Source organism: Dermacentor andersoni, chromosome 5 (assembly GCF_023375885.2).
Source record: "Dermacentor andersoni chromosome 5, qqDerAnde1_hic_scaffold, whole genome shotgun sequence".
Lineage (NCBI taxonomy): Eukaryota > Metazoa > Arthropoda > Arachnida > Ixodida > Ixodidae > Dermacentor > Dermacentor andersoni.
The window spans coordinates 53,690,675-53,702,819 of NC_092818.1; the positions used below are offsets into that span (position 1 = coordinate 53,690,675).

General features: G+C 48.1%; 1 protein-coding gene across 3 annotated transcripts in view; it reads right to left on the reverse strand.

The window, feature by feature from the left end:
• Positions 1 to 12,145, reverse strand: part of LOC126530339 (sperm-specific sodium:proton exchanger-like) — a 48,442-nt gene that overhangs the window by 19,264 nt on the left and 17,033 nt on the right. For all 3 annotated transcript variants that reach the window (XM_055070273.2, XM_055070274.2, XM_055070272.2), the window contains exons 5-11: positions 11,418 to 11,589; positions 10,794 to 10,875; positions 10,485 to 10,669; positions 9,850 to 9,936; positions 7,905 to 7,999; positions 7,678 to 7,738; positions 5,917 to 6,195 (exon numbers count right to left, since the gene is read on the reverse strand). In XM_055070273.2, the coding sequence (XP_054926248.1) occupies positions 5,917 to 6,195; positions 7,678 to 7,738; positions 7,905 to 7,999; positions 9,850 to 9,936; positions 10,485 to 10,669; positions 10,794 to 10,875; positions 11,418 to 11,589 (961 nt within the window). The remainder of the gene's footprint in view (positions 1 to 5,916; positions 6,196 to 7,677; positions 7,739 to 7,904; positions 8,000 to 9,849; positions 9,937 to 10,484; positions 10,670 to 10,793; positions 10,876 to 11,417; positions 11,590 to 12,145) is intronic.

Consider the following 12,145-nt stretch of genomic DNA (forward strand, 5'->3'; position numbering starts at 1 on the left):
CTACTCCGACCGCGGACCTCTCGTCAAAGTGGAACACGTTGTAACACAAGCAGACGACACTCGCTGTGTGCCGGATGAGCTTAAGTGTAGTGAGAAATTTTCTTGTGAATTCTCTTTCTGTTACTTTCTCTTTATAGAAACAAATTAACTAACATTCCAACTATTACGAACATCATTTGTTCACCATAAAGGTGGAAAAATTATGGATGACGCGCCCTGGGCAGCCAATCGGATAGCTCGCCCACATGACGTCAAATGGGTGATTTACTTCATATGGGTAGGGGCGGCTTAAAATTCCGCCGAGCAGTGTGCCGCGATCGACAGTGATGCACATTTTTAAAACCTTATAATAAATTACACGCTTTACGCGGAGCACATAGATGCGTCAATTTTTGATCAGAAGGATCTACTCTAACGACTCAGTACGTTTGTAGAAAATCGTCAAAGTCGTTTCAGCGTCCCTTTAAGCTTCGCCTTTAAGAGTGGAACGTGACAGCATTCAAGGATCTCCGACTGCTTTTCACGCTTATGTAACGGTGATGTTCTGCTGGAAACGTTGGCTGCGAACGATATGCACGAAGGCGACTTTTCTGGGTTTTTTATTGTTCTCCTCACCCCCCCCCCCCCCCCACCCGGCAGGCGCCACCGCTGCCGCGGTTGCGCGGACGCGAGCGCCATCTGGAAGGCGTTGCAAGGAACCGAGCGGGGCGCACCGCTCCTACAAAAACAGACCGCAACCGGCAACTGGAAAAGGGGTTCGGGTTTAGTTTCCGCGGAGCAGAATTAGGTTTTCTCGTATATTCAAACTACACTACGGCGCTATCATTTCTGTATGTCGTGTGTAAGTCGTACTTTAGTAATTTGCTGACGCGTTTTACTTAGAGATATTCAATTATTTCAGTAATGCCTATGCGCCACGCAGAAGGCCTGTGTGGTGCCGGATGATTTCTCTCATACTGACAACGCCACCGACGCCGACACCGGATATTCTGCGACACGGAGCCCTTAAAGCGTTACAAAAAAAACCAACTCTGACAATATAGGCAAGGAAGGATACAGGCAACGTCAATATTTTCAGGCTTTGTGTTCAGCCACGCCGAATTTATACACGTGTTACAAATCAACGAAAAACGGAAATGCTAAGTGTAGTCAAGTGTGTTATCTAGTCATTGTCAAATATGCGTCCTTTCTTATGGTCGTTCTTTTTTCGTCAATTTATGTTTTGTTCAAACCAACCTTACCAGGGGTCGAACTTATAAAGCTTGGTGTTACTAAACTTTATTCATCTGCCAACCACCTGCGCTAATAATATAAAAACCACTTGTCGTGCCACGAAGGCTGCAATGCAGGCTTGTTTGCATGCTATCTCGGAATACTGATGCAGCGCCAACGAGACGAGACTCGACAATGGCACATGAATGTGAAGACACGGTGTTTCTACCAATTACAGTTCGCGTAGTGCGAGCAACAGTACTCAAGATATATTACAGTGATGAAGCAAATGCCTCATTATCGAATCGACTCATTAAGCGCGCTCTTTAAAGAAAGCAGTTTCGCAGAAGCAAATGAACACCCGCCAGCGCCTGAGACGAAATGCAGAACTCATCAAGGATTGCTACTGGGCTAGTTGTTTCGTGATACATAGTACGTAGCGCCCGCGTCTGCTACGACGCCAGCTGGCGCCCGCATATAGAACAACGTAACGTCCCTCGATGAAGGAAGTTTACAAGGTAGCAACACTCGTCGTTCTTTGCGCCGTCTTCCTCACTCTCGCGCTGACTCTATTTTCTACTTCACTCGAGTCTGTGATTGGTGCACTGCCTGCACTTGATGTGCTAAATGGCTAGAGGTGACATTTAACATATTGCAAACTAGTGCGCATGCGCTAGCAATAATCCGCATGAGAAGCTCCTCCCAGCTCTGTGGAAGCTACTGGCGCCTCGGACAACGAGAAAGGCGAACACATCATCAAAGTGTTTTCGTCCACGTTTTGTCGCCTGCGGCCGACGCCATGTAGCGTCCGCATCGTCCGTCGCTGCGTGACAATACGCAAATGGGGCGTGATAGCTGATGTACGAATTATATTCACCTTGTGCAAGCACAGCTAGAAGAAAACTGGAAAGTTTCCAAGTTAATCAACAAGCGTAAGACAGCTGACATAAGGAAGTATAATATGGATAGAATTGAACGTGCTCTCAGGAACGGATGAAGCCTAAAACAGTGAAGAAGAAACTATGAATAGGCAAGAATCAGATGTATGCGTTAAGAGACAAAGCCGGCAATATCATTAATAATATGGATGAGATAGTTGAAGTGGCTGAGGAGTTCTATAAAGATATATACAGTACCAGTGGTACCCATGAAGGTAAAGGAAGAGAGAATAGCCTAGAGGAATTTGAAATCCCACAAGTAACGCCGGAAGAAGTAAAGAAAGCCTTGGGAGCTATGCAAAGGGGCAAAGAGGGAATGCAGCTGGAGAGCATCAGGTAACAGTAGATTTGTTGAAGGATAGTGGGCAGATTGTTCTAGAAAAACTGGCCACCCTGTATATGCAATGCCTCATGACCTCGAGCGTACCGGAATCTTGGAATAACGCTAACATAATCCTAATCTATAGGAAGGGGGACGCCAAAGACTTGAAAAATTATGGACCGATCAGCTTACTGTCCGTTGCCTACAAAGTATTTACTAAGGTAATCGCAAATAGAATCAGGAACACCTTAGACTTCTGTCAACCAAAGGACCAGGCAGGATTCCGTAAAGGCTACTCAACAATAGACCATATTCACACTATCAATCAGGTGATAGAGAAATGTGCGGAATATAACCAACCCTTATATATAGCCTTCATTGATTACGAAAAAGCATTTGATTCAGTCGAAACCTCAGCAGTCATGGAGGCACTACGGAATCAGGGTGTAGATGAGCCATATGTAAAGATACTGGAAGCTATCTATAGGGGTTCCACAGCCACCATAATCCTCCACAAAGAAAGCAACAAAATCCCAATAAAGAAAGGCGTCAGACAGGGAGATACGATATCTCCAATGCTATTCACAGCATGTTTACAGGAGGTATTCAGAGACCTGGATTGGGAAGAATTGGGGATAAGAGTTAATGGAGAATACCTTAGTAACTTGCGATTCGCTGATGATATTGCCTTGATTAGTAACTTGGGGGACCAATTGGAATGCATGCTCACTGACCTGGAGAGGCAAAGCAGAAGGGTGGGTCTAAAAATTAATCTGCAGAAAACTAAAGTAATGTTTAACAGTCTCGGAAGAGAACAGCAGTTTACGATAGGCAGCCAGGCACTGGAAGTGGTAAGAGAATACATCTACTTAGGGCAGGTAGCGACCGTGGATCCGGATCATGAGACTGAAATAACCAGAAGAATAAGAATGGGCTGGGGTGCGTTTGGCAATCATTCTCAGATCATGAACAGCAGGTTGCCATTATCCCTCAAGAGAAAAGTGTATAACAGCTGTGTCTTACCAGTACTCACGTACGGGGCAGAAACCTGGAGGCTTAGGAAAAGGGTTCTACTTAAATTGAGGACGACGCACCGAGCTATGGAAAGAAGAATGATGGGTGTAACGTTAAGGGATAAGAAAAGAGCAGATTCGGTGAGGGAACAAATGCGAGTTAATGACATCTTAGTTCAAATCAAGGAAAGAAAATGGGCATGGGCAGGACATGTAATGAAGAGGGAAGATAACCGATGGTCATTAAAGGTTACGGACTGGATTCCAAGCGAAGGGAAGCGTAGCAGGGGGTGGCAGAAAGTTAGGTGGGCGGATGAGATTAAGAAGTTTGCAAGGACAACATGGCCACAATTAGTACATGACTGGGGTAGTTGGAGAAGTATGGGAGAGGCCTTTTTACTGCAAGGGGCGTAACCATGATGATGATGATGATGATGATGATGATGATGTGCGAGCACCTGCGTCTCCATGCCGAGCAGCCTTTCGGCTCTGCTAAACGCTGCTTATGAGACAGAGTACACTTCTGTGAATACTTCTTTTTCCTGCGAAACTTGTATACGCTAGCGTGCGCCGGCGATGTAACGCTAAAAAAAAGCTGCTCTCAGAACTGCACGCGTCCACGGATTGCTATACAAAAAAAGACAAGCAATGGACCCGTTGTACGGAGAATCCTGCTGCGCCGCCGCGCTACTGACGTTATTCTTTTCGCCAATAGGAGTCGTGCGTCTAGGTAACGTGAGAGAAACGAGTGTTTCTCGCCTCAGAACACTATCGGAGCTGCGATGGGTCGGCCGCGCATCGCGAGTTCGATCGAGGAACTGGCGGCGTTTGATGTACTACGTCACCCGGAACCCGCTTGAGAAAGGGCTCGTCGTCGACGTGCCGACCTCACCGGGAGAGAGCGTGAAGCAGAGGCGTTACAACAACCAAGAGAAGTGGATTTCGAGCTTCGCTTGCATCCCTCTTCACAGTAGTGGAAGGGCGCTCAATTTTTTTTTTTTTTTTAGAGTGAAACGCGGCCCGCGTTGGAGCCCCGAAGCTGCTAGGTTGTCGGTGCGAACACGAAGCCCGATGCCGGCGTCGATGATGCATCACAACAATAAATGTTTCGGCGCTGTAACCATAGGCCGCGTTTACTTGAATGCTCGCGCTTCGTTTATTTACAGTACACTTTTTGTCATCAGTTCAATCATGTTTGCTTAGCCAATAAAAGTGATAAACGTCCTTCTTAATATGCTCACCCACGCCGTGTCGTCTGCTCGGCGTTTAGTTGGCATTTGCTCCTTGCCAGCATCGCGTGCTGTACACGGGCGGAGTAGAAAATAATAATGGAATGAACCATTAGGCTTTAAAAGCGTTCCGCATCGTAATTGCATCCTCAGCGCCAAGGCTGTGGTGTCATCTGCTAGGTTAAATTCAAACCTCTTTTATACCTCGGCATCATCTGTGTAGGCCTAACGGCGTCAAAACAAAGAGCTGATCTCAATAACAACAAATCATACCTAATTTTCTTCCCTCAGCATGATGCGAGGCTAAGCGATGGTTGATTTCCTATTTCTTGCTGTCGGAGTGGAAAGAAAGCAACAAGCGTGAATTACGGCGGCAATATTCAAAGGATGGCGCTACTTTCGTTTTTTTATTGAATGGCTTTAGTTCGGGGAGGAGGAAACCAGCAGGAAAGGCGGAGTGACGCTACCTTGAAAACTTTTATTTAGTGACCTTAGAACAACGAAGGATAAATAGAGGTTAGCGGGGCGTAGGATGCAGTGATCAATTCTTCAGCTTGTGTGTCGGTTGTTCGTTCTTTCGCGCTCCTCAGTATCACGTCCGCGTCACGACTGCCTAGCGCGAAAGAAAGACCGACACGCCCCGCTACCATATTTATTTCCTTCGTTGTTCTAGACGTGGGCGCCACCTATGATCGTAGCAGTTGCGGGCGCTACAAGTAAAATCAGAGGAGCTTTTTTGAGCTCTTGATTTGTTCTAGACGTGGGCGCCACCTATGATCGTAGCAGTTGCGGGCGCTACAAGTAAAATCAGAGGAGCTTTTTTGAGCTCTTGATCTTACTATACACATAATTTGTGTGCGAATTGATTCCTAACCTGAGCGGCGGTAGTATTAACCATACATCCAATACTTGCTCTATAGCGGTTATTGCCGCGACAATGTTTGTATTTACACTCGCTGGCTAATTTTCGCGCCTGCTCATAAAAGTTCCGCTTGTGACAGATACGTCAGTGCTTACGAGGTGCTGTGCTTGAAAAAAACTGGATGGCTAAACGCCCACATCCACGTGTTCTTGTTTCGACAGCATACTTATTTGATTGAACAGTTGCTCTTTCTTTCCGCAGGAAAGGTCGCAAGCTATATTTGCTTTTGAAGCTTGTTAACGGTATAACGTTTTGCGAGCGAAGCGGCAGGGGTACTGACCATGGTGGCGACCTCGACGAAGAACGCCGTCTGGTACAGAAACTCCACGAGCATGACGATCGTGAAGTACCGCTCGTTGCTGTAGATGGCGGCGCGCAGCAGACCCACCAGGAGCAGCACGAAGGCCAGCGTGGTGTTGGTGATGATCACCTCGTAGCACTCGTGCTCGAACAGGTCCATGAGGCGCTCGTTGAGCGGCTTGGCCACCTTCTCGGACAGCGAGACCGACTCGTCGTCCAGCTCGGTCTCCTCGTGGAGCGGTTCGCCCAGCCGGTCCTTCTGAGAGCACGCCGCAGGGCCGCGCCACCCGCATTCAATGACCGTTTGTGAACGCTATCACTCGTAACGTGTCTACGTGCGCGCAGTATTTCAAAGTTGTTAGGATAAAAACGCTGGTACGAGTACGAGATGTATACGAGTACATGCGCGAGCGTCGTCAAATAGCATATTTTCGGGCATTCTTTCCTGTATAGTTGACAGGTCCTCTCGCCCGGGATGTATAAAAGCAATTTTCCGAGGCGAACACGGGACGAAAGATAAAAAATACGAGGCCGCAAGAACGGCGCAAAAAGACGACTTCGCTCGTGACGGTTTTTAGGATGTTGGTACGGAAAAAAAAAAGTTAGGCATAGCGACCCTAAACCGCAACCGATCCGCTACCTCGCAGCGTGTGCTTTAGATCTCCTTAATCTGGCCACTCAGAAGGAGCCGCAACCGGGGAACAAAGCATTATTTTCATTCATTGAGACGCCTACCCAATGCTGCTGTTTGTACTTTCACGGCAAATAAAAAGAAACTGAAAGCGTTGGTAGTAGTTACTGGTCGGTACTGCTATGCACTTGACCATTCCTAAAATCAATCGCGAAATGACAATGTGGAGATGTGCCTTAGAGAACGATGTGAACGTTGTAAAATAAACGTAAATGTCATTGAATGCTCCAGCCGCCTGCGCACTGTCCCAGCTGTTAGTCCAGCCACGTCTCCATAGCATTAACAAAGACAGTCATCATGTCATATGTGGGTAAATTTCAGGCACAAAAAAATTCAGACAGAATTCATCTCACGGTGAACATCGACGTTAGTACGATTAGCCTTGAAACAATCTAGCGGCACACCGCACTGTCACCGCAGAGACGCGTCTTGTGTGAGGTGCGTATGCAGCCGGGTTCCTCTCTCGCATTTCTTTCTCGACACTTTGCGCCATCTAGCGTTGCCGCCACGAAGTCTGTGAGGCGCACGTCTGTGTATATTCACACAAGATTGTCTGAATTTATATCACGCATGTTCGATCCCACCCAGCACCGGAGAAACGTTACATGTTTTTTTTTTTTTGTTAACTGAAGAGCGGAGCATATCCATGGCATGTTAAAAAAGAATGAACGATCAAGTAAGATTCTTATCCTTCCACGTCATTAGCGTTACGAGTCAGGGAACGGGGGAATATATACACTCTCCTAATAGCCATTCTCATCGTGCATCTACTACGGCATGTATGCTCCACAACGGCTGCATGATTGCGAACGAACGAACGTGATCAGCTCATTTCCTATGGCTATTCTGGACTTACCAGCTACGCCAAAAATTCCCTGCGATAAAGCCCAGCAGATGGCTTTCATACTATCGTTCTCCTGTTATATATGTTGAGGCACTGAGAAAAAGAGCACTAAGATATATAGGCGATAACTCAATCCCCACTACAGACTTCGTGACATACTGATTTTTTTTTACTCACATGTACGTAGATTTAATGCAGTCACTTACCACCCAGAGAATCCATTGTGGAACATCGACAAGTGAGCTGATGATGTCGATGTCCAGGTATCTGGCGAAGACAAAGTTTTGCCATTATTACTCAAATCTAACGTATCTTAAATTGCTTTCCAGGTGTACCCCGCTAATATTAAACATGTTATCTTGTGTTGGAGAAAACATGTGCGCACTTGACAGCCACGCCGAATAAAAGATGACTGGCGTGGTTAAGGACTCACATTTTCTTGTCGTATGGATACTGAAGCGCTGCAAGCAGGGCCATCAATGTCTGCTTTTGGACCACTCCTTGCCTGTGCTGCCGACAGTAGCTCACCTGTGGGAAGATGCGCAATGTTGTAGCTATGTACCTTTTCCCAAGGAATACGCAGGTATAATGTGTGTTCCATTGTCCTGACGACATTGCGTCTCCCTCGTAAAATTACAAGGCCCAGAGAGCTTAGGATGTCGAAATTCTTCGGGCAGCAGTTCAAATGTAAAAGGAAAGGGACGTCTAGAAAACGTCTAGGGCACGTCTATTCTCAATGGACACAAACGGTCCAACCCAGACAAGGCGGAAAAGATACCACTTAGATACACACATATGCTACAACACTACAGATTATCCCGTAGAACATTCTCTGCGCCACACGTGAAACTAGACCGCGCAGATGCAGCCGCTTGGCGCCAGCTCCAAACTAATACGTCCCCCATCCTTGCTTTCCGCCACACTTTCTACCCTGTCCAGTGACCCGAGAAATGTCCGTTCTGTGGAGGACAACCCAACCTCTACCATTCTACGTGGGAATGCTCCAAACCACCCAGCCTTCCTAAAGTACCCAACGCCTCCCCATCCCAGTGGGAAGCCACTCTTTCCAGCACGGCCTTGGACTACCAGCGATACCCGATTGACCGGGCCAGCAGCAAATGGGGCCCTGGTCTGAGGACTCCACCCTCTGGGACCTCATTGTAGAACAACAAGTAGTTGCGTACTACTACTAATAGTAGTACACAAACGGTCGCGCCGCGGCGTGGCCAGTAAAGAAAATGCTTCAAGGATTATCCGCAGTGTCTCCGTATGGCTCCGTTTGTGCGGGCGCGTTTCTGATGTTTTGACAGCTTGCACTTACGCCATGAAAATAAAACAATTTAAAAGCAACAGGATATCCTGCGTGCCTCAGTGCACCAATGGAGCGGCGAAGGATGGAATCAGTCTTTCATTCCTTTCCGACAGACCCATGTCTAAAAACTAGTGGGGGTTTGAGCTCTCGATCGGCAAACATGTGACGGTGCCAATGAAAGGTTTGTATCGCGCACTTTGTTGGAGCCGAAGTGTTCGTCTGGAAGCGGCATCGGTAAGCAAAATGTCAATCGTCGACATCGATCAGAAAAGCATACGCAAGCTTTAACGATATGTTGTGGCTGCGGCTTAGGGTGAACGTCGGGACGTTCAGGGAGGCCCGAAAAGACAAGCTAACGAGTCCGCGCCCATGCCCTACAACATTAGAAGATGGTCGGAACGGCACCGCAACAGCTGATTTATTTGTAGAGCGGTTAGGCGGCTGTGTCTCGTTTTCAAGTACCTGCGGAAAATGAATGGCGCGTTAATTTTCAGAGGCGCTCGACAGTTTTAACAGGCCATATATGCGACGCTGCGTGCGTTCAAGGGACGGTGTGTTGAATTATTATTCCGGTCTTACTTTCTAGCGCGGTAGTTTTATGAAGGGTTTGTAACGTTCTAATCTATTGCGCTTGGACAACTACGCAGTACTGCTCCTTGTTAAAGCAAAGGAAACTAATTTCATGTTTTTTTTTCATCCCGGCCACGACGACCGCATTTCGATGGGGGCGAAATTCAAGAACGTACGAGTAGCGTGCCACAAGCAAGCACGACATGCTGATCCGCAGATACTTGTTTTATCTAAGGACTTCATAGACCTAGGAATCGAAAAGAACCAGGCGAACTAACGGCGTTCGCTCGCTTTCAGGCCAGCTGAAGACCACGCTGCTCCCGAAAGCGGTCTAGACATCTCTAACACGACCTTCTGAAGGGGGCATTAGTACCAGAATCGTGTCTATAACTGGGGTGGCAACGAACTAGATGCAATGCACTTTGCACTTCGTGCACGTGGTGCGCACTAAACAGACGCGTGCACGATGCCTGCACTGGTGCAACACTACACTCACCGATTCGATGCGGAGGACGTTCTCTACCGCGAGAATCTCGGCGTGGTGTCTCCTGCGGGAGCTGCGCCAGAGGGCCTTCTCCTTCCTCTGCCGAAAAAAAAAAACCAGAGGGAAAGGAGGATGTTGTATGAATAAAACGCATAGCACGATTGAGCGTTGTTGATCCGTGTTTAATAGTAAAACAGTGACACGCAAATCATCGCGGCCTTTTCTTTCTCTTTTTTTTTGTTTATAACGCATGTTCCTGCAAGGTTATCGAGGCCACGCATTGTTTATTTCCTCGTACTTTGCATTCGACGAGGGTATTTCTCTCTCTCTCTCTCTCTCTCTCTCTCGCTCTCATTTTTTTTTTTCGCACGCGCTGCGCGGCCGGGAGCCAACTTCATCCTCTTTGACAGACGCTGCACGCGGACCGAGTTGTGGCCTGCGGTCCGGGCCGGAGGAAAAGTGCGCGAGTCCATAACATCTTGGTTCGGCCTTACGTCCATGGTGGCGAGGGTCCCAAAAGCAATTACCGCAGCGCTTGAACCTGGTCAGAAGCGCGCTTCCCACAACGTTCTCTACACGTCGCGGCCGGGATGTAGTTAAGTAGTACGCGTCAAGAGGTGGCAAAGCCAGACCGGTGGGAGCCTTGCCTTGTATCGCGGCACGACGTCGAGCGGGTTCCGGAAGCGAGTGTTGCGCAGGACCCAGGTCTTGTCGGCGGCCAGGAAGTACGGGTTGTGGCGGCTCATATGCACCGCCACGTCCACCGCTTCCTGCAGGTACGCCACGGCGTCCTTCATCGTGTTCCACTCCACCTCGGACACGTCGAGGATGCCTGTGAACGCACCGGGAGCGTATGCTCGTGATGCGCTGTCGCTCGAAGCAAAGCGAGTCATGGCACTATGAAGACAAGGTGGAAGTCGACTCCGCGTCTTGGTGGGTGCACTGCGTTAGCTTACCGAGCATCTTGAGCAGGAACGGAACGAGGGAGGCGTTTATGAACTGCGTGAGGACCATGTCCGAGGTGACGTACATGAACGACTGCAAACGGAAAGGATGGTCGTTTTTGACGTCGCTACCAGGGAACGGTTTGAAAACGTTAACCACTAGACAGTGAGGTCTTTTAAAACAGAAGCTCTATAAGTGCCGAAGCAAGCCGCGAAGGTGAACAGTTTGATATATCTTATAGAAAACTGGGAGCAAGTTCATAATGATTCATTATAGTTTATAGCAGGCGCTGAAGCATGCTACGCAGGCGGCGGGAAGTGTAGTATAAACGCAGCGTTCGTGTTGTCAATTCCATCTTTTGTGATGCCGCGTCGTTAAACCAAGTTGCGCGGATACGCTATCGTTTCGATCTTCGCAAAACCGGGGAGGTCGTAAATGAAGCGTTCGGGCCGTCAAAATGAACATGAACCCAAAGGATTTAGGCAATCCCGATGGAAGTGCCTTCTTGCAATACAATTATACCAATCGGGGGAAAATCTCGCATTTCATATATAGGCCGAACACCCAGAGATTTTTTCCTGCGACTATATATCGCAGCCGTGCGTCTAAGATGTGACCACCAACGGAGTCCTGACCTTAGTTAGGTCTTCGTCGTGGATGTCCTGGTACGTGATGTGGTAGAGCGTGGCGAGGGAGACGATGTAGGTGCCCTTGAGGCCCATGCCGGCCAGCACGATCGCCTGCTTGGCCGTGATGCGGTAGCCGAAGTGGCCGATGAACGGGTATATCATCAACACCGCGAGGCACCTGCGTTACAAATGCGCGAAAGGTGCGCGAAACTGTAGGACGACATCGCACGGCAGATTATTTTGATGCGTGTTCCCTAGGACTTTGGCTTGAGCTGCGCGGCAGCATGTATAGCACGATCAATGAACCCGCCTCTATGACTTCGAAGCCCTTCACCTTGTCGCATCTCACAAAGCAGAAAGAAGAAAAACGCTTATTGCGAATTCTTGTGCGCTGAGAGATTACGACCCATACCACCTACATTCGGCAACAGCCTAAGATTTCACTGCAAGTGATTGGTGATTCGTGTGATTGACCGGCGCATCTTTACATACTATCTTTGAATTTGGCAGTGGTGTTCTCACTGAGCTTTTTTACGTTGTCACCAACTACAGTAACGGCGAAAAGTTAAATTGCTACGCTCAGAACTTTCAGAAAATGAGAGTGCACTTCTCCAACATCCCATAGAGCAATTGTACATTCTTCATTTTTTTGGTAACATGTTCATTGCCTTCTGCCGCAGCCAACATTCGCATGACTGCAATATAAGGCACGTGGAAAAAATGTGGGTTGCTGA